At 55.5% G+C, this 22762-nt stretch overlaps 1 protein-coding gene across 2 annotated transcripts in view; it reads right to left on the reverse strand.

The window, feature by feature from the left end:
* SV2A (synaptic vesicle glycoprotein 2A) overlaps nucleotides 1-22762 on the reverse strand; it is a 51728-nt gene that overhangs the window by 13517 nt on the left and 15449 nt on the right. For both annotated transcript variants that reach the window (XM_032792199.2, XM_032792200.2), the window contains 6 exons: nucleotides 9877-10057; nucleotides 7952-8103; nucleotides 5284-5417; nucleotides 4032-4121; nucleotides 2474-2584; nucleotides 1053-1141 (listed from right to left, as the gene is read on the reverse strand). In XM_032792199.2, coding sequence (XP_032648090.1) covers nucleotides 1053-1141; nucleotides 2474-2584; nucleotides 4032-4121; nucleotides 5284-5417; nucleotides 7952-8103; nucleotides 9877-10057 — 757 coding nt within the window. The remainder of the gene's footprint in view (nucleotides 1-1052; nucleotides 1142-2473; nucleotides 2585-4031; nucleotides 4122-5283; nucleotides 5418-7951; nucleotides 8104-9876; nucleotides 10058-22762) is intronic.

Raw genomic sequence — 22762 nt, forward strand, 5'->3', positions numbered from 1 at the left:
CCTTTGCAGAGGAGGGGCCCAGGCCATCAGTTGCTAGGAGACAGAGTGCCAGGCATTTAGGTGCACTGGCCCTTTGCTCTGCAGCAATCACACACCCTTATCCCACCACCTAGATACTTAAGAACTGCCTACGGGACACTGAGGCACCAACACGGTATTCAGAGCAAACATTAAGAACAGTCCCAGTTCATCACACAAGCGACTGGGTATGACCCATTGCCGACCACAGCACGGCACCGACTGGCTGCTGCAGAAGGAGCTCGGGAGAAGGGAAGCGCATGGAGACCTCATGCGAAGCCAGGCAGCATGAGCAGGAGGCGCCTGCTCCCTCTGGATTGCAGAGCTGTCCTCTGACCCTGGGCACCAACCCTACAGTGGGTGGGGCGGGGGGTCTGATAAGGCACGAAAGTGGCTCAGGGGAACAGCGATACCCAGCTGCTGGAAAATTCCTGTCAACCATATTGTATTAATCCCTCCCTGGGCACGCCCCCTTCCCCTTCCCAGCGGCAATATTTTACGTCCCCTTCCTTCAGACTGCATGTATTATACTCGCATCTCTCATAAGAACTACACCAGGGTGTGACCATCTGTCCCCAACAGAGACAGTACGTGTAGCGGTTAGAGCAGAGGACAGGGACTCAGGACTCCAGGGTTTTGTTCCCAGATGTGTGTGTGTGGAGTGGGGCCTAGGGGTTACAGCAGGGTTGCGGCTGGGAGTCAGGACTCCTGGGTTGCACTCTTGTCTCTGCCACTGACAGCCTGACCTTTGGCGAGTCACTTCCCCCCCGTGCCTCAGTTCCCCTGGCTGTAGCATGGGCATAACAGGATTCCTCCACCTTTTGCAAAGCACGTTGTGGCCTTCACGCCGTGCACCAGGGAAACATCACTGAGCCCAGGATAATTCAAAGCTCAGAGGAGACCCTGGCCAATCCGCTCCCCTACTAGGAGCAGAGTCAGGAAGAAACCAACCCAGCAAGTCACACAGAGCAAACAACGCGGGGGCGAAATCACCTCTCCAGCCCCTCCCCCAGGGGTCCCTGCACCCATCCCACCTGAAGGACATGGTGAACCACACAGCCATCATCATGAGCGTGACGCGCCGGTACTCGGGGGCAAAGCACTGCAGGAAGTTGCTCCAGACCTGAAGGAGGGAGAAACGGGGAGCATGAAGGGCCCACTCACCGCCATGCCAGCTCTGCTGGGGGACAGGCACAGCTGGGGACACACCCAGCTCCCAGCAGGGGCAGCTGGAGACTGGGGAGATATGGGGGAAAGACCTAAGAAGAGAGACAGGTAGAGGGAAGATGGAGGCAAGGGGGATGAGTGGGGAGATGGGGCGTGATGGAGGAAGAAGACAGAGATGGAGAGAAATACAGCAGCAGATGGGGTGAGTTGATGCATGTGCATGAACAGGGGCCAACAGAGGGGTTGGGATGGGCACAGAGAGGGCTGGGGTGCAGACCCCACGCCCCCCGGAATCCCCATTGAGTTCAGCAGAGCAGGGCCCAGGGGGGTGCTAGAACACACAGGACGCTGAGTGGCCATTGGACCCCTCTCACCAAGTCCCAAGGCCCGGGGTTGGCTGGTAAGGGAGTCCCTACCGCACGAGCCAGGTGCGGGCAGCCGGGCACATCTGCATCCCCCTCCCTGCTCAGTCACGGCAAATCAGCCTGGTTGGAAACCATTGGAGCAGATTGTTCCAGCTCGGGGTGGGTGCCGGGCAAGGCCGCAGACAGGGATCGGAGGGAGAACCTGGACATGGCCACGCTGGTCTGTGTGTTACAGGAGTCCCGGCTGCGGCGCCACCAAGGATGCCCCCTCAAATAACCCCCTCGCCCAGGAAGCCAACGCACGCCACATGGGGCAGGGACGACCTCCCCTCTTCGGGCTGGGAGAGCGCCCTTGTGGTCATGGCCACGCTCGGCTGCGGGTTCAAATCGAGCCCGAATCATCCCCTGACGGGACTGGGACCCAGTCCAGGTCGCCATGGGACCAGCACTCTCAGATCTCTTGGCAGAGGAGCAGAGGGGCTGTGGAAGCCCCCCGCCCTCGCACTGGGCACAGCGCCCCAGCCCAGGGACAGGCCAGCCAGAGGCGAAGGAGGCTGGTGTTGCTGGATAGGTAAATCCCCTTCACTTTGCAAGGTGTCACTCAGCTTTGACCTCTGACCCCCGAAGTGTTGCCCTACAGTCCCTGCCAGGCTATGAGGTTGCATCACATGTTCTGCTAAAGCTGGTCATCTGGGGGGGAGGGAGGACTCCACCCCGCTTCCCCCCAGGGCCCAGCACGTGGGGGGAAGTGCCTCACGGGGGGCGTCGTGTCAGCTCTCAGCCGCGCTGGGGGAGGACTCTGGCTGCGTGGAGCTGTCTTCCAGCCTGAATCCAGCCCTGGTGTAGCACAGGCCAGGGGCTGAATTGGCCCCTGCGTTCCTGGGTTTATGACAAGGTCCCGGCCGCCCAAGGGCCGGCCCTACCTGCTGCAAGAGGTTCAGGATCCGAACCATCCAGCGCCGGTACCAGGTGCCGGTGTCCAGCTGGATCTCAATCAGCTCGTCCTCCTGCTTGATGGTTTTGATGTGGGTGACCTGTGAGGCGGGAGGGAGGACGAGGTTACCGGTGGCATGGGGCAGAACGGGGATGTCCCCCAGCACGGGGCGGGGCCTGACGCCAGGCATGGCAGGACAGGGATAAAGCACAGGCAGCAGGACGCTCAGAGGGCAGAGATGTCAGCCGGTCTGGTCCCTCCAGCCTGGGGTCTCAGACCAGCCAAAGACCCATCACCCCATGCCAGGGGAACCAGTGCTAGGTTGCACCCCAATCTCTGCTCCTGGCAGCAGGTTTGTCCATGACACCGCAGCAGTGCAGACCGGAGAGCCAGGGCCTCACCCCTGCAGGGAGGTGGCCTCTCCCAGGCTGGGAACCGGGCTGCCCCGCAGTACTTCTCCCATCCTCAAACACCCCGTCTCAATCCCCCGCTCCCTCCCCTGCTGCCCCAACAGTCCCCACAGCCCTCCACCCACCTTTCACTGGCTCATTGGAAAAACTAATCACACCAAATCCAAGCAGAGCCCCTCGAGTCTTCTCCTCCCAAGCCCCGCTCCTTTCCCCCCACCCCGCTCGGCTTTGTGCCTCTCTCCCTCTCACATTCTCCCTCAGTTCCCTCTCACCATCCCCGTCTGCCTTGATGCCGCAGACCAGCACCCCTTACTCCTAGCAGCAGGGAGCACACTCGTCCTAGGCCTCAGATTCTCCCATTTGAGCCAATCCTGGCCTAGATGTTGGGTGCTGGCCCGGCGTGCCATGTTGCCTTCTAGCAACTGGCCCATATAGAGGATAATGGCCTATTACTGCTACCAGCTAATGGAGTTACTCCTTTAGCTCAGGGGGTTGGGGGCCAGGTCTGTGCTTTGGTGTGGAAGATGCCAGGTTCTGGCCCATGGTGCAGGGCCCGTTATATTTATGGGGTGAGAGAAATTATTTTGAACAAAAATAGCATTAGCAACCCCCACACGGGGGGTCCCTATCCCACCAATGGCCCAACAGAGGCAGCTGGCACCATATTCCCCTCACAATCCACGAGCGGGTTTTAGGCTCTCAGCCCTCACAAGAAGTAGGGAAATGGCCTAGTGGATAGAGCACTGGGCAGGGACTCAGGAGATTCATGTTCTATTCCCAGCTTGCTGGGTGACTTTGGGTACGTTGCTTCCCCACTCTGTGCCTCAGTTTCCCCAGCTGTGAAATGGGGATAAAGATACTGCTCTGCTGATGGAAAGAGCTAGGTATCATTATTGTTATTTACAGGTGGGGAACTCAGGCCCAGGGAGGGAGTGGTTTGTCCAAACTCAGCATAAGAATAAGATCCAGGTTTCCTGATTCCCAGTCCAGTGCTCTACTCACAACACCCTCCTTCGTCACCACGGACAAGCATTTTCCCTTGGCTCGCCCCTCTCTTCTCTAGCCTAAAGGTCTCTCCTCTGCCCCAGGGGACCAGAGCAGCCGGGGAGGGGGGGGGGGCAACCGAGCAGCGCTTACTGAAAACACCCTCTCGGGGTGGCCCTTGGCTCGCATGTTGGTGTCGTGAACCTGCTTCAGCACCATCCAGGCCTCGTCGTGCTTCCCGTTCTGCAAAAGAAAATCCAACGGGGCAGCATGGGGCAGGCTGCCCCCCATTGCCAGCTCTTCCAGAGCCCCCAGTGCTAGGCACTTGGGCTACTGCAACTCAGCCAACAAGAGGCACCCCACTGCCCCATGCTTCCTGGCTTGAAGGGAGGTCAGCCATGCAGGAGATGCCCCTAAGAATTAGGGTCACCTCAGCCGGCTCTCAACTTGGGGTCCAAGGCCCCCTGGGGGGGACCGAGCAGATTTTAGGGGGTCCGCCAAGCAGGACCGGCATTAGACTCACTACAGCCCAGGTCAGAAAGCCGAAGCCCCATTGCCCTGAGCCCCACCACCTGGGGCTGAAGCCGAAACCTGAGCAACTTAGCTTTGCGGGGCCCCATGTGGCATGTGGGCCCAGGCACTTGCCCTGCTTGTTACCCCCTAATGCTGGCCCTGGCTTTTATGCCATGGAGGTTTTATAGCACATTGCGGGGGCCTCAGAAAGAAAAAGGTTGAGAACCCCCCCATCTAGGCACCCCGCAACTCGTGCCAGCACTGGCCTACCTCTCAGACCAGACCCTAAGCCAGGTGTCACCACCCTCCAGGTATCATGCCCCACCGCTGCAGCCAGAATGGCCCTTCTTTCCCTGCTCCCTCCCCACCTGCACACAGGGGCATGGCCACGAGTCACCCAAACAAATGGTAGAGCCACGGGATGCCCCGTGCTGCCAGCGGGCTCTAAGCACCATCCCTTCCCCAGGCTGCTGATTTAGCATTGGTAACAGGTGCTGCTGGGTTGACAGGAGCCGCCTCTCAATCCCCAGAGCTCATAAGGAAGCACCACCTTTCTGCATCACCTTCCTTCGGGACGAAGGCAGGGGATTCAATCCTGGTGCACCTGTTCACTGCTGAGGCTGATGGGTTCATTGCTAGGCCCAGGGCGGTGACCCCCAAAGCCCCGTCTCAGAGAGTCCCAGGCTGCTCCTGGACTATCTCTAGTTTCTACTGCAGGAGGTTGGAGCAGAGCTGGGGGCCAGTTCAGCACCTGGTTCCCATACCCCAGATCCAGCCTGTGCCCCCTTTCTGCCTTAGATCCTGCTACATCCCAGCCCAGGGGCCCAAACGTGGACACACACATATTAATCCTTTCTGGCTCCCTCCCTGCATCGAGCCGCAAGGCCTTTACCTCCAGGAAGAAGCGTGGGCTCTCAGGCATGGTGGTGAGAGCGCCGATGGCAAAGACGGAGGGGAAGGCGCAGACCAGGACAAAGACCCTCCAGCTGTGGAACTGGTACGCGGAGCCCATCTGGAAACTCCAGCCTAGGGAACAGGATGGAGGCAGGAGATGAGAGAAGCGAAAAACAGGAGGAGGAGGAGTGAGATGTGGTAGAACTCAAGATTCATAGATTCATAGACTCTAGGACTGGAAGGGACCTCGAGAGGTCATCGAGTCCAGTCCCCTGCCCTCATGCAGCGAACAATCCTGTCCCTAGGACCACTCCCCTTTGAATCTAGACAGTTTATCTAACGTCATCACACTCTTTAATATCTCCAGAGCTGGGAGATTTCCAGCAACCTCCCCTAGGCCCAATGTCCTATTCCAGCCACGTTAAACTACTGCCTGGCAAACACGGAAGATAGTTACACCCGACGGCTGGATAGGCAAGAGTACCCAACGGGGAATCTCTTTATAAGATGGGTGTGACTGGGACAAAGGCGCAAAGGAAATTCAGTGGCGGTTACGTGCCCAAAGTAACAGTACATGGGGAAAACAATCCATCATATCAAACAAATCACCAAGCAGTGGTCAACTAAGCGTTACCATCACATGATGAGACATAAGAGTGGCCTTGGTCAGGCCAAAATCCATCTAGGCCCGGCATCCGGTGTCCCTTTCAAGCAGCTGGCAGGTACACGGTACCCCAGATGGGGCAACATACACAGAACAGGCGCCTGTGGATCATACCAAAGTGATTGACCATCCCTTCATGTGCATTTCCTCAGCTTCTGGGCTAAACAGGCTGAGGGACACGCTCCGCTGGTCATCCTGGCTAATAGCCCCGTGATGGACTATCCTCTGTAATGAAGCTTATCTAGTTCTTTTAAGGCAGGTTCTGACAGGAACATGTATCATCAGGTGAATCCATCCCTGATTTGCTCATCTCGGCCTTTAAATCAAGAGACTAAAGGAGACACATATCACGCCGTGCTCCTCTGGTAATAGCCTTGGATGAACATCCCTCCCAAGAATGTAATTTCGTTAGAGTTTTTTTGAAGCCTGAACAGAACAGGTGATCATCAAGTGATCCATCCCCTGTTGCTCATTCTCAGCTTCTAGTAAACAGGCTAGGGACACTATCCCTGCTCATCCTGGCTAATAGCCCTTGATGGACCTATCCTCCATGAACTTATCTAGTTCTTTTTTGAAGCCTGTTATGGTCTTGGCCTTCGAAACATCCTCTGGCAAGGAGTTCCACAGGTTGACTGTGTGTTGTGTGAAGAAATACTTCCTTTTATTTGTTTTAAACCTTCTGCCTATTAATTTCATTTGGTGACCCCTAGTTCTTGTGTTATGAGAAGTCGTAAACAACACCACCTCTCTCTCATGAGAGAGATCTTGGAGTCATTGTGGATAGTTCTCTGAAAACCTCCATGCAATGTGCAGTGGCTATCAATAAAGTGAACAGAATATTAGGAATCTTCAGGAAAGGCTCCCATCCCAAGGGTGTGGTGGGGAACTGGAAGAGTGTGGGACGAGCAAAGCAGGATCCAGGCTCCCAGTGGCTGGCAGGCAGCCTCACTGGTGTGACTGACGCCCCTGGAGCAGTCCAGAGCCTGGCACTCAGGGTTTAAATGCCACCCCAGACTGCCTGCTGCCCCAACACGCCCCCTTGGCGAGGGAATTTCTTTCCCAACTCCTTATCTTGCAATCAGTTCAGCCTAGTGCACATAACAAAGCCTCTGGTCCCACGCACAGGAGCCCTGGATGTTGTTAGCATCCACATCTCAGCTGGAGCACGTCTCAGAGTCAGCTTCAGGGCCAGCGTCCCCCTACACACATGCCCTCTGCTCCTACACAGCCAGTGTGGCCTGACACAGAGCTGGCGCAAGAGGGGAGTTCAGGCGCACCAGATGTCTCTGCTGAGGCTGCCAGTCTGGGGGTGTGAATGTCTGGGATGGCGAAACACAATCCACGCAGACAGCTAGGCTGTGACAACTGGAGTGGTTGAGGCTACAGAGCTAAAGCTGGTCCAAAAATATGGGGTTCCCCCCCTGGAAAATTTTGATTTTTCAGCAGAAATGTGAATACCGGAAGATTTTGATTTGGAAATGCCACTCTGGTGCCTCATGGGAGCTGTAGTTCAGATGCCTCATTCTCTATAGGCCAGGCTGCCTGGCTGGACTACATGTCCCATGATACACCACAGTCTCCCCCCCCACACACACACACTTGGAAAGGGGAGATGGTGCATCTTCAGAAGCCCTAGCCATGGTGCATCATGGGAGATGGAGTCCAGCCCATAGTGGAATATATGGGACAGGAGGCACCCAAACTACAACTCCCATGATACACCATGGTGGTATTTCTGAATCAAAAAGTTTCTGCTTTGAGGCACTACAGGATTTCTGAGGGAAGCAGACACTTCTTGCAACAAAAAAAAAATCATTTAGTAAAAAATATCCAATTTTTTTTCAGAAAACAGTTTGGATGGAAAATTTTCAGCCACTCCTATCCATAGTTCATTACTAGCAACCCCCGACCCACCCATTCTTTGACACAGTCTTTGTGAGACCACAGTGGCTTTCCCAGCACAAGGGGGGCAGGAGCACCAGCTGGCCCCCTTTTCTCTTACCGTAGTGAGGGATGATGGCCCAAGCCATGGCTGATGCGTAGATGCCCCCGATCATCCAGAACATGCAGAGCCAGCTCAGGTGCTCACCTCGCTTCTCCTGAGCTAGGAACTCTGAGAAGTAGGAGAAGACAATGGGGATTGAGCCCCCGATGCTGGGAAAGGGAGGAAGAAAACATGGATCAGAACAGCTTCCAGTAGGAGAGAGCCTGCAAGGGCTGGCAATCCTCATGCTGCAGGGCATAAGCTCATTGCCAAATGGGAAAGGGGTCAGGAAGGACTCGTCCGCACCCTACTGCAAGGTGCTGAGGTTTTAACACCATCCTCTGAAGCCAGGAAAGCAGATCTGATGCGCCATCAGCCTGATCAAATATAGCGGCAGGTAGTGGAGGCTACCAAGTTAGAGAGGCAGTGGGTGGAGCAGGTCATATACCTGGGCTAGATTAATTACGTGTTTGCTTAGGGCGGGGGAGCAGGGGGAAGAGATCCGAGACTGGAGGGATTCCCCATTACCGACTCTTGTTCCACATCCATTGTAGACACACCAGCCTGGCCAAATTCCGGCACTGGGTCTGGACGTTCCTTTCCACAGCATTGGTTTTCTTGGGGAAGCCTGCTCTTAATTACCTTAATTACCAGCAGATTTCTGCTGGCAGATCCCAGGCCGTGCTCCCCAGAGAAGGAGAATTCAGAGGTGCACACGGCATTAGCATCTCAATTCATTACGGCACCTGCTTTCCTGCCCAGTTGTGGAAGCTAGCTTGATCAGGCAAAGTGGTAACTTCGCTTATAAACCCACTGGGAGAAGAGAGTTTAGGGGTTACAGGAGGGGGAAGGGAGACAGGCTTCCTGGGTCCTATTTCTGGACCAGCTACTGATTTGCTAGGTGACCTCGGACAAGTTACTTCAAGTCGCACCTTCCATATCAGTGGCCACCTTTGGTCTCCCAGCAGGGCCGCCCAGAGAGGGGGGCAAGTGGGCCGATTTGCCCCAGGCCCTGAGCCCCACAGGGGCCCCCACGAGAATATAGTATTCTATAGTATTGCAAAAAAATTTTATGGAAGGGGCCTCTGAAATTGCTTTGTCTCAGGCCCCCTGAATCCTCTGGGCAGCCCTGTCTCCCAGCCAGGCTCCTCCATTAGCATGAGCAACAGAGATTCAAAGTGGGACCCTAACAGGGGATAGAGCCCCCTGGATGAGCTGGTAGTTGCGGCATTGAGATTACCAGAGGGGAGGGAGGGAGAAACTGGGTAGGATGTCCAAGGGGGAAGGGAGCAGATGGAAAAATATTACAGAATTTCCCAGGACATTTCCATTCCAGATCAAACCACTGGACCATACAGTCTGGCATCCCTACTTCCTGCCACCTCAGATCAAACCACTGTTCCATACAGTCTGTTATCCTCACCTTCTGCCATTTTGGATCTAACCCACTGGTCCATATGGTCCAGTATCCCCACCTCCTGCTATTTCAGATCAGATCTTACAGGCATCCCACCAGCTGCCACCGATTTGACTACTGGCTCATCTCTGCCAGTTTCCCACCTCCTGCTATAATATATCCAGACTCTGGCCCATCTGCTAAGGTCTCCCGACCGCCTCTCGTGTGGCAGCTCCGACCACAAGTCTACCTAGCTCCCCCTCTTCGGATATCACCACTCACCCAGCATCCCAGACTAGACCAACCCAGTTCTGACCTGGCCCAGAGGAGACCTCGGTGGCTCTAAAAGCTCCGGGGAACAGGTTTTCCATCCCAAAGACTGGAAATGGCTCAGGATCAGTTTCGATCCACCAGCCATGACACGGCCAGAGGTGGACCTTCCCCTTGGCCCCCTCAGAGACCAGATCCCATCCGAGGGCGTGAATATGCCACCCTCCTGGCACAGCATGCAAGACGAGCAGGCTGGCTCCTGGCGGCCCTCACTTACCCCACTCCAGAGAGCAGCCTGCAGAAGAGGAAGGTGCCATAACCTTGCACAAAAGAGGAGAAGAAGGCGAAGACACTGTTGACTGAGAGGGAGATAAGGAGGCACTGCCTCCGGCCAATCCGATCCGCCAGGCCGCCCCACAGGAACGCTCCCACCATCATGCCCAGGTAGACGATGAGGCCTGGAGGGACACAGCAAACAGAGTGGCACCTGTCAGCAGTAACGACAGTCCTGGTGCTCCCTCGGGGCTCAGCAGAGCATGTCCATGCAGGGGCCGTGCGGCCACCAACGCCAGGCAGCAGGTGCTGGGGTGGAGTGCGGCAGGCAGGTAGCGCAACAGCTTCTAGAAGGCAGGCAGTTAGAACAGGGGCAAGAAGCATCAGGACTCCTGGGTTCCACACTCAACCCTGTGCTCTACGCACGAGACCCCACGCTTCTCCCAGAGCTGGGGAGAGAACCCAGGAGTCCTGGCTGCCAGCCTCCCTGCTGTAACCACTAGACCCCACTCCCCTCCCAGAGCTGGGGAGAGAACCCAGAAGTCCTGCCGCCCATGCTGTGTCTGAACCCCAAACCCAATGAATTAGGAGCTCATAGGAGATGAAGATCCCTCCCTCCCATAGCGGGCAGCCCATCACTCTTCTGGCTGGTGGCTCTGTGCAGCTTCCAGTGCCCCCACTCCCACCCCCGCCCCGCCTGCCCTGCTAGCAAGGGCTCTGATCTCCCAAGTTGTCCCAGTGACCCGTGGCTAATTTCTTGCTGCACTTCTCTTCCACTGGGGGATGCAGACGCGAGGGGAGCCCTGCTCGCTGCCCCGGCTAACCGGACTGTTAGAGGGGCAGCCCGGTGCCACAGGGGGAATTGTGAGCCCAGGCGGGCACAGGGCTGCTGTAGCTGGGAGCAGGGCATGGCGGGGGATGGGAAGGGAGAAAATGGGGAGAGATGTGCTAATGGGGTACAGCTGAGCTGGGGGGCAGAGCACAGGGGGAAACAGGTGGCGCAGAGGGGACTGTGTCATGCTGCAGAACTGAGCGGGGGGGTGGGGATGAGCCAAGGGGGCAATGGAGAAGGAGAGACACAAAGTCACACTTCAGGGCTGAGATGGGGGGCGGGTTGAGCGCAGATGGAGATTGGGGGAGGTTCCTGTGATGCTGCAGGGCTGAGTTAGGGGGCAGAGCATGGGGCAGATAAGGGTGCCAGAGAAACTGTGTCTGGCTGCAGGGCTGAGCTCAGGGGGAGATCGAAGGGAGCGGGGGGGACAGTATCACGCTGCAGGGTTGAGTTGGGAGGCAGAGCACAGGGGTGCAGGAGGGTATCCCTGTAATGTTGCAGGGTAGGGGTGAGCACAGGGGGAGATGGGGCACAGGAGGGGGGGCAGTCATGTCACAGTGCAGCTCTTAGCTGCTAATCGCTTCAGTACGGAGGGGAAACAAATCCCTTCACCCCCAGCCTCCAATCCTGACATAGCAGAGTGTGATGGGGACTCCAAAGCGGCAAGTTCGCACCCCGGTGACGGCAGCTGTCAACCTGCATGATCAGCACGATCCTGATCCCTCGTCCCATCGGGCAGCTAAAGCCGAGAGGGCTGACTTGGCCCCCGCAGCCGCCCAGGCTCCTCAGCCTAGCCCGGGGAAGAGAAACATCCTCACGCCTACACAGGCCAGACCCTCATCTGTGTCGTGCCCAGCTCCTCTCCCCGTGAGCGGCCTGAGACAAGGACGAATACCCCACACACACACGCTGAGTCACTCCTCCCTGGAGGCTGGTGGGCTTTCCCAGCCCCCATGCCCTTCACGTCACTTTCAGGAGTCCCGCGGCTGCACCACGGCAGGGGAGTTCTTGCTAAATCCTGACCGTTCAATCCAGGGGATGGCTTTCCAAGGCAGACACATGGCAAGTGCTCATGGCTGCCGCTTGCCAGGTTGCTGTCCGGGGCCAGCCAGAGCCCAGATTCTACCTCCAGTGACGTGCCCCTCAGTTCTCACGGCCTGGAATCACTCATACCCACACCGGGGCGAGGCAGCTGCTCCCAGGGCTTAAAGAATAATGAAAATCAAGCCATTTTTTTACATTCCTAACTGATGCAGCAGGCCCAGAGGCACCAGGGCTATGAACTGCCAAGCCTAGAGTTCCCAGCCCTGGCCCAAATTAAGCACTGGCTTCTCCTGTGGAATCTGCCACCTATCACCAAGAGAGCACCCAGACAGCTGGCTGAAGGCAACTTTGGAGCCTGCCTGGGCTCCTGGGAAGGGCTCTGGCCTGCGTCCTATTCCTGGCTCTGCTGCTGACTTGCTGGGCGACTTCCGCTAAATCAATTCCCCGACAAAAGGGCACAAGAGCAAAACCAATTTTCCAGATGCAAAATGGACTCTCCAAGCCCCGTGGGACAGTCACCATTAATTGTCTCATATCATGGCTGCACCCGGGAGCCTCAGCCATGGGCCAGGCCCCTCTGGTGCTAGGTGCTCCACAAACCCAGAACAAAGAGACAGTCCCTGCCCCCGAGGAGCTTGCACTCTAAGTAGAAGGCAAGAGACACTAGCTGGAGGCAAAGCAATGAGGTAACACTGGACTAATATTAGCAATGAATCATTCAAGCTAGTGTAACAACTTACAATGTCTGAATTCCAGGCTACAGTCGTAAAACTACCCACGAAACATGAAAAGCCCAGAGAGCATCACCAAGGCTGGTGGCAGGCGGGGAAATGCAATCCTTGGATGGACAAGGTGGAGAATACTCAGCAGAAGCAGAGACATGTTATCACTATTGTATAAGGCACTGGTGAGATTGTCAGCTGCTACTAGCCCTGGGCAAAATTTTCCATCTGAAATCGTTTCAGGATGAAAAAAATGCAGATTTTTTGTCGACCAAAACATTTTGCGAATTTGTATCAAATTCACTGAATCATTTCAATCAACCCTGTCCTCCCAAAAATCCCCCCTAAATTTTGAAATGTTTCATTTCCACATTTTTTAAGCAAAACTTTTCAATTTCTCAATTCAAAACAATTTTCCATTTCAAATTTTACTTCAATTTTAGTTTAAAACAAAAAGGTTGAAGAACTGAAAACCAACTCAAAATGAGTTGACCGGCTCATTTCGTTCAAAAAAAAATAATCTGAAAAATTTTCATTCTGAGGGCAACCAGACACTATTCCCTGCCAATTTTTCAATTTCAGACACTGCAGATCAGTTCTTTGCACAGAACTGGGTCCAGTCCTGGTGTCTGCACTTCAACAAGGATGTTGACAAATTGGAAAGGGTTCGGAAGAGAGCTACAAGAATGATCTGAGGCCTGGAAAACCTGCCTCTCAGCAAGAAAGTCACGCTACTGTAGCTATATTGACCTAATCCCCAGTATCAGGGGGTAGCCATGTTAGTCTGTATCCACAAAAACAGCGAGGAGTCCGGCGGCACCTTAAAAACTAACAGATTTATTTGGGCATAAGCTTTCTTGGGTAAAAAACTTATGCCCAAATAAATCTGCTAATCCCCAGTGTAAACACAGCTAGAGTAACGGATGAATGCTTCCATCGACCTAGCTACCATTGCTCAAGAAGGTGGTGTTCCTACACCAATGGAAAAACCCCTTTCATTGCTTCAGGCTGGGTCTACTGTATGGGGTTATGCCAACATAGTATGGCACCGTAGCTGTGCCAGGATAGTCCTCATAGAGTAGACATGGCCTGAATCTAAATTCAAACTAGAAATAAGGTACAAAATTTGCACCAGTGAGGGGTCTGAACCTCGGGAACACTGCTCCTAGGGACCTAGGGGATTCTCCATCACTTAGGTCTTTACATTCATAGATGTAAAGCCAGAAGGGACCATTGTTGATCATCTAACCTGACCTCCTGGATAACCCAGGCCAGAGAATTGCTCCAAAATAATTCCTAGAGCAGATCTTGTTGAAAAACATCCCATCTGGATTTTAAAATTGCCCGTGATGGAGAATCCACCACAACCCTGGATGAGTTAATTACTCTGCCTGTTAAAAACTTACACCTTATTTCCAGTCTGAATTCGTCTAGCTTTAGCTTCCTGCAGGTTTTCTAATCCTTTAATCACGTTTGTGGGTCTTCTCTGAACGCTCTCCAAGCTCCCAACATCCTTCCAGATTGGCCAGCTCTTTCTCAACCAGAAGTTACGGGCTCCATGCAGGAATTGCTAGGGGAGGTTCTCCAGGCTGTGCTGTGCAGGAGGGCAGATGAGATGACCCGAACGGTCCCTTCTCACCTGAAAATTGACACATCCAACAGAACTGACACAGTCTGGACTCCCTGATGTTTCCAGAGGGGCTTTCATCCCAAATAGGAACCCAAAGCTGCAATCAATCCATGCAGGCAGGTCTGAGGAAGGGTCTGTCTGGGCTCAAGGATTGCAGGACCAGTCACCCTTCCAACAGAGCAATGATGGAAAGACTCCTGCAAACCTCCTCACTCCTGTTTTACACCAGTGTATTCATGGGGGAGAATGAAGCTGCTGCTCTTCGGACCAAACCAGTGCCAGGACATAATGCAGGTGCTCTCAATGTCTGCAGACACCAGAAGGATAAGTACTAGCTCGAGCTGTCCACACCTCACATCCCTCCACACTAATCCTGATCCTGAGAATCAGTGGGAAACCTGTACAAAGCCCGCCAACTTCAGCACAGGCACCCATGCCCTACCCTAAAGATCGTGCCTTAAAATAGGGTCTGCAATGCCTTGATCCTTCTGCAGTCCACGCAGCAGCTGGTGGCTTCAGCTGGAAGACTAGGTCCCCAAGGGGACTGCGCAGGCCCCGAAGGTGAACCCTGCAGGGCAGGGTTGGAGCATGGCCATGACAGGTTGTATTCAGGGGCAGCTCACTCCGATGCCTATCCTAGTTGTGTGCATAGGAGGCGCTGGTCTCCGGGGTGGTCAGTCCAGTCCTTCCACCAGTGCTGAATCTACTTAAAACACAGGGGAGAAATTGCCCAACAAGAAATCATAAACCAGCCCTGACTAGCAAAACTAAGAGACAAAGTCCAGCTGGGCTCCTGGGCTGAAAGAACCGGCTTATTGGCGGGGTGGGAAGCCTGCCACCACAGCAAAGCAGTGGAGTGCCGGGAGGCAGAGTGCAGGCAGAGGAGAATCAGCTATTTTTATCCTGCCTTTCATTTCGATTTGAGCTGCAGTCACAGGGCCATGCGTCAGCGTAATACAAGGTGACAGGCCCCATGGAAGAGCAAAGAGCCACAACCATTTTCTTCTGGACAGATTGGGGTGGAATTCAGGGAAGGGGGCATATGTGGCAAGGGGACATCTACATTTCCAAATGGAGCTAGGAAGAACCATATTCCTCAAGCGATCGAGCATACAGCTGGCAGGAGCCATTCGGCTTTGGAACCAGGGTGCCTGATTAATAGCCACGCCCTTCCTACACTTGGGGCAGGGAGGTAAGAGAACTTATTTCCCCCCCACCGCCCATATGCTGGGGTCATGCAAGCTTCTGTCCAACCTTGGTGTAAATTACAGCAGCCTCAAGGCTGCTTTAACTCACATTCTGTTTCCCATAGGAATCAAAAGGCTACTCATAGTGCAGTGCTCTCTAGCCAGGCCCCTAATCCACTCCCATGCCAGGGGCTGGGAACAGGGTGGGTGCTAGGCCCGTATGCCAGCTCTGCACCGGCTGGGAAGACCTCTGCATGGGGGTGGGATTCTCAGAGGGTTGTTTCCACCCCCTTCATGCTGCCAGAGTGTGACTAGGGATACGTCCACACAGCAGAGGCGGGAGCCTTGCCCTAGCTGGCTCGGGTACCAATAGCCGTGAAGCTGCAACAGCACAGACTGCAGCCTAGGCTAGCCCTCTGCGGAAGGAGCCAGGGTACCAGAGCAGGCTTGAACTGAAGGTCACGCTGCTGTGGTTGCACAGCTATGGATACTCAGGCTGGCTCGATGGAAGCTAGCACGGACCACACCCCATGACTGCAGCACAGACGTACCTGGTGAATCAGGGCCAGAGACATTAGAGATGGAACGACCTGGCAGAACCTCAAGGCTGGTGCAGGATTGTTCCCATAGGGGGCATTTTCCAGCAGGATGTCCAGCCTGCTCCCACCCTCCCACTTTTTCCAGCCAGAAACTTTCCTCCACTCAGGTGCCATCCCATTGAATCCAGGGCTCGGGGGTCACACAAGGAGAGCAGAGATTGCCCCTCAGTCCAACCCTAAAGGAAGAGGTTGTGCTCTTCCGCCCGGACTTGGTTTGTTTCTTTCGGGAGCAGCCTTTGTTGCCCATGCTGCAGGGATGTTGATTCTCTGCCAGCTCTCAGCTCTGCGCCCCAGGAGCAAATCTCCCATCTTAGATTGTCAGCTCTTTGGGGTAGGGCCCAGCTCTTCGTTATGTGCCTGTACAGTGCCCCAGAAGTAGGGGGAGTGGAGTGTCCCAGCCCACGGCCCGTACAGCACCCTGCACGGGGGGGGGGGGCCACAGGTCACAGCCTGTACAATACTCCGCACTGGAGGGGGGGTCCCATTCCATGGCCCGTACAGCACCCCAGACGGGAGGGTGGTCCCAGCCTATGGCCCGTACAGCACCCTGTATGGGGGGGGGGGGGCACAGCCCGTACAGCAACCCACACTGGAGGGGGGTCCCACCCACGGCCCGTACAGCACCCTGCACCATAGGGATCCATGATTGCAGCTCCTAGATGCTACCACAATGGTAAGTAATCAAACGTCTGGCACAGGGGATGGGAATGGGACATGGGGATTGTCCCCTCTCAGCCACCCTTTCCCTCCAGCAGCAGGATCCAGAGATGGCGCAGCGGGGTGGCTTCTCTCCGCTCCCCCTTGCTGCATCCTAGTAATGTCCCATCTGGCTCCTCCACCCCTGGCCCTGGAGTCTGTCCTCTCCCCACCCCACTTGCTGAGTGGACGCAGCGTATCACTCCCAGCGGCCAGATCCACCTGGAAGTCCCCAGGCTGATGGGGCCCAGCTCTCACAGCGAAATGCACATGCCAGCCAGAGCAGGGCACGAGGCCCATCTCCCACCTCGTGCCAGGGAAACCCAGCTGCATTGCCCTGCACAGCCTCCAGTAAGCTTACAACGCGGCCATATGCCACACCCAGAGTGCAAGGCGCCACCGACTGCCCCCTTGCTTCACAGGTTCCCCCGGGGCTCAGTCCTTCGCAGCACCCGTGCTCAGCAGTTTGACCTGCCGCTGGATCGCCATGGCCCAGTGTACCGCACTGAGCACTGGCAGGAGACGTAACCCCCCACTCTGGTTTCCAACAGTTGCCTCGCACCTTCGCCATGATGGAGGATCCAAACAAGGAGCAGCCAAAGGCTGAATAGGCAGATTCGTCCTTCTCGCCCCCTGGCTCCACCACCCACCCAGCTCCAAACTCCCACACACCCTGGTTTACTGCTGTGTATTGCAGAGGCTCCCCTCTCTCCAGCTCCATTTCCTCCAACCCTTACGTTCCAGTGCCTGGAACCTTTACGCCCAAGGCAGCTGTTCAGGGTCCTGGCTCCCCTACTCACACTGGGGCAAAGCCCCATGGGACCATAGTTCCCCTGGCACCGCCTTGCCCAGGCCGTGGCTTGGAAGGGAAGGGCACTATGGTCAAGTCGCCCTATTGGAAATCTCCCAACCAGATTCCGATGCCACTTAAGCCCGCTGAGCTCACGACAGCTGCCAAGGGCATGGTCCCAGGTGGGTCCTGGGCGCAGAACCAGCCAGGTCTGTGGGGCTTACAAAAGAGCTCGCCAGTCTGCAGGCGGCCCTGTCCTCCGCGCCCTGGAAGCTCAGCATCATAACAAACCCAGTGGCTTTAGCTGTCACATTTACGTTTGAATTCGGCACTGTCAAGCACCGCAGCATGGCATCCCAACACCGCTCTGCCCTGCAGCTGGCACGGAGGAGCTCTTCGACACCTACAGAGGTGCCCCCCAAAGCCCACCAGAATTGGGGGCTCAGCCATGGGGTGGGGAGGAACAAACCACTCATGGTTCTTTTTAGGCACAGCCTTCCTAAAGATCAACACTACACTGTTCTCCAGTAAGAGCCCCCAGCCACCTCGGCTGCACTTGGGGCTACGGGGTAACCGGTCCTGCAGACTACTGGGGTACAGCAAGTAAAGCAAGGAGAGGAGGGAGACCCGCAGAGAAAACATGAGTTAGAAGTAGAACGGTTTCTAAGCAGAGTGGTTGCAGCTCCCCTCCCCGAGCATGTTCAGCCAGAGCTCCATATCCCCCTGTGCACGGGGTCTGAGAGCAATGGTGGAAGTGGAGTTGACCTGACCCTTTGCAGAAACAGCTCCCCGCTTCCCCCCATGCTCAGAAGACAGACAGAGTCCTGCCTGCGCCCCTGCCACAGGCCCTTTCATCCAAGCACAAGGCACATGCTTCGGAAAGGTGGCTGGACAGCATGAGAGATGGGCCTTTTCCAGGAAGCCTGCAGGGCCAGCGAGGGAGGCAGAGAATAAAGCCAGCGTCCCCCGTATTGAGGTGTGCAGACCCGGTGCAAAGCTCGGGAAGGAAATGCTCAGGCAGCTGTTAAGGATGCTAGGGGAGAGAGGAGCCGATGAGGGGACATGCCAGTGACTGGCAGACTCAGGGTTACGGGCGAATGGCTTATCAAAGGGAGAGACCCTGAAGCCTAAGGAATTAGTCCTCAGGATCCACAGACAGACAGGCGTGGGCCAGGACTGGGGCTGTTATCAGCCAATTCAGAACACGTGGCTTGGGAACCAGGGGGGAGAGGGAACTGTGGTTATTAGTCCTGGGGTAAGCTACACCGAGAGGCACGGGGCAGACTGGAGATTGGCCTCCTGGGTTCTATTCCCAGCAATAGGAGGGGCTAAAGCAGGGGTCTGGGAGTCAGGATACCTGGGTTTTTTTAGTCCAGTGGTGGGAGGGGAGTTGGGTCTAATGGTTAAAGCAGGGGGCTGGGAGTCAGGATGCCTGGGTTTTTTAGTCCAGTGGTGGGAGGGGAGTTGGGTCTAATGGTTAAAGCAGGGGGCTGGAAGTCAGGACACCTGGGTTTTTTAGTCCAGCGTTGGGAGGGGAGTTGGGTCTAGTGGTTAGAGCAGGGGGCTGGGAGTCAGGACTCCTGGGTTCTATTCCCAGCTCTGGGAGGGAGACCATGGAGAGAGGTCCAAGCAAATCCAAGCACTGAATTAGCAGCTAGACATTCCTGGCAACTGCTGCAGGCAGGGTCCTTCCAGAGTTCATGCCAGGCACTGCCAGTGGGAGCTCAGTGAAAGGGCTGGAGTCCTCCGGGGATGGAGAGCACGGGGCAGAACAAGGAACTTCCCTGACAAACCGCTCCGCAGCCCAGATCACATCAGTGCAAATGACTGTCCCTCTAAAGTGCTGGAAGGGGCAACACAAGGGGCCGGGCCAGCTGCTACACAAACGGGAATCAGCCTCCTGCACAGCTGGGAGCTGCCTCTTGGTTCCACACAGATACATACGTGTTCCCCTGCACACACATGGCCCCCTTATCCCTCCACCTGTGCCCATCCTGCACCCCCTGCCCGGGTCTCGTCTTGCACGCATCCCTGTGTACGCGCACTCCTGCCCTGCTCTATGCACGGGGCCAGCAACAGCTCTTGCAGCTGGAGATCCCCAGAGGGGAAGGTGCAGAGGGCCACGCCAAGCAGCTCCTGGGCCGGGGCGAAGGTGCTTTTCACATTCAGGCCCGGGACAGGCGTGGCTGAGAGTCAGTCCTGTGGTCATCATGCAACAAGTTTGCTGGGGCTCAGTCTAGTTCCTAGCAGGACAGGGAGGTCCCCCGCTCACAGCCCCTGGGTGGACGGACTCCGTAGACAGGCCAAGGATTGAAAGGGTCATGGAGACTGAGCGCCCTACAAATGTGGGGGGGGGCCTCCCTCCCCAATCTCCACAGCTTTTTCAAGGCGAGGGGGTAGCTCCCGCTCGGGGCTGTGAAGGGCAGTGCTTGAGGTGGGAGGGGGGAGTGAGCTTTACCACAGTGCGGCCTGCACCTGCTCAAATCGCTGCATGCCAGGGGTGTCAATCCAGTGCCTTCCTCTAGCACAAAACTTGCTTGAAATCCAGGCTGCTCTAGGCCTTCCCTGGGTTCCCAGACTCCTGCCCCCCCTCTCTCCCCAATTATAGCATCCCCACCCCTCCAACCCTCTTCTCTGCAGCCATTCAGGCAAGATTTCCTCCTGCTTGCTTTCATTTGGATTTAATTCCCACTAAGCCCTTTGCGGCAGTGCCGAGGCCCGGAGGGGCTGTCAGTGGTGCAGAGAGATAAGCTGAGGGCCCGTTCACATTGGCTAAATTATGCCGGTGTTCGAGAATGGCAGAGGGAGGAGGACAATGCAGGGGGGTGAGTCACTGACTGTCACTGCCATCCGGGAGCTCTCGCCCGTCGCAGCATCCAAAGGGATTTCAGAGCACGAACCACCCCTGGCTACAAATCCAGTCCCTGGCCCCCCATTTCCAGCTCGGTTCTACCAAGTGAGCCTTTCACTCTCATCAGCCTCACAATTATCCATCTGGGAGACAGAGTCGGGTTAGGAAAACAGTGTGGCCTAATAGAGAAATCATTCGCCTGCAGTCAAGCAATCCGGGTGCGAATTCCACCTGGGCTACAGGCCTGTTGGGGGACATGAAAGGTCTGGTCTACCTCCCAACCGCTGAGCAAATCCTACAGAGCTTGTCCTCTCTGAGCCTCTGTTTCCCCCTCTAGTCTGATCTCCTGTATCACAGGCCAGGGAGCTGCTCCAAAATAATTCTGAGAGCAGATCCTTCAGCTCTGGACAGAAAGCCCTTCCAGACTCTAGTTAGGCAGAGATGCGGCAGCAGGGCACAGGTACACCTCACCCCTCAGGGCTCCCCAGCCCCGCTGCCAATGTCAGAGGGCCGGGGTGGGCTGTTGGCTCTATCTGAAACGTTCAGACATGGTAGCTGTTCCTCCCGAGCTGGACCAAATCCACAAGCTACCAATGTTGGTCCCAGCCCCTTCGCTCCCCCAGCTTCCTTGGGCCTGCATCTCCCAGGTGCAACGGCCTTTCCCACCGGGCTCCCGTCATGTGGGCGCCAGCACTGACTCAGCAGGAATCAAAGCTGCAGGGACTCACTCAGCAGAGAGCTGGCCAGTTCCCAAGAGCCCATCTTCAGGGCCGTGCAGGGGTTGGGAGGAGACCCCAAGAGCTGCTGGCCTTTAGCCACTGGGACCGGACAGTCAGGGACACGAACACACTCAGGACAGAGCATGCACATCTCAAAACGTGGGAGGAGAGTCCAGACTCCGGGTTCTGTTAGAATGGGTTCCTGTCTGCATCCTGTATCACTTGCCATACCGGTATTGTCCTGGCCTCTTCCTTTGTCATTCAGTGTTGAACACATTCTACAACAATATGCATTACCTCACCTTTTGGGGGCGAAGTCAGACCTTTTGGCATCTGCTCCCCTATTTGGTGTAAACATTGCTTGTGCCAATCAGAGGCGAACACACACAGGTTTTGGGCCCCGTCCCCTATGACACTTCTGTGATGTCATAGTGAGTACTTTAGGGGTTGCCCTGCCATGTGCAGGCAGAGAGAGGAGAAAACGTGTCCCGTGTATCCCGTGTATGCCGTGTATGCCGTAACCGAGCCTGATCACCTCGAAGCCTCTCTCTCAGCTCACGTGTTTCAAATAGAGCTTCTACGTTTGCCGGTCGTGATGTGTTGGTTTGTATTTGTAAGTATCAGTTATTACTAAATGCTGCATTTTGTTTGTAAATATTGTTAGTAGATATTTTAGGCATTGTGTGTTTTAGGTTTTGTAAACTCTATTAGCTAATCATAAGCTGCTCTCTTACCCCTTGTAACTATCCCCAATAAAATTTTAAATTGATTGATTTTAGTTGTGTGTGTGTGTGTCTGCAGTCTGCCTCGTGACCCATACTCTCCTTGCATCTCTTACCTATATAGTCTGTTGCCATGTGCAGCCTGGTAAATAACAGGCCTGCATTTTTTTTTTGCCCCTGCGAATACGTGGCAATCTACAGGTTCCAATCCCAGTTTTGGGAGAAGTGCGAGGTCTAGTGGTTAGAGCAGCAGTCTGTGGGAGTCAGGACCCCTAGGTCCTATTCCCAGCTCTCTAACTAACTGTGTGCTAGACCCAAGTCATTTCACTTCACTGCTTCCCAGGGGGAGGATATTGACCAGCCTTAGGGGACAGATCATGGGGCCTGACCTGTAAGACCCTGAGATTCTCCAACAAAGAGGTGAAGAGCCGTGACAAACCAAATCCAGGACTACCAAGGGCATGATGGATTTCAACACAGCACAGGGCAGATAGAACTCAACCTCCCACCCCAAAAAGCCAAGTCCCTGCCACTTTAGAATCCCCGTCAGCTGTTAGCAGTACGGGGACTATGACACAGAGCTTGGGAAATCCGATTCCATCCACCAGAAAGCAGTGGCATGCCTCAGGCACACACACAGTAGCTGCTTCAGAAATTACATGAGCCAAAACCAACCCCCCCATTGGAGGGGCAGGAGGAGGGCAGAGTGCACCCACTGGGAAAGCAGTTTGCACGACTTGCTGTGGAACAAGACTACCCTCTGTTCACACAGCACAGCTAGGGCAAAAACCCCAGTTGCCATGTGCCAGGGGAGAGGCAGCAAAAGCTGACTGAGCCTCTCCCAGCTTTCGAAGGTGGCCTGAAGCCATGAGCCAACAGAAAAACAAATCACAGACATGCCTGGCTGTGTGGGGCCCGGATCCCATTCTGGCCATGCCCTGTGCCCCCTGCAACAGCACAACCCAGAGTGGGGTCTATCTGTGCTACTAAACCAACAGAGGTCTGCCTGGGGCTGCGAGCCACTGTCACTACTTTTGCTCCCAACAGCATGGTATGGCACCGCATCACATCAGCTGAGAGCCCAGAAGGCAGAATAAT

This window comes from Chelonoidis abingdonii, chromosome 11, assembly GCF_003597395.2.
Source record: "Chelonoidis abingdonii isolate Lonesome George chromosome 11, CheloAbing_2.0, whole genome shotgun sequence".
Lineage (NCBI taxonomy): Eukaryota > Metazoa > Chordata > Testudines > Testudinidae > Chelonoidis > Chelonoidis abingdonii.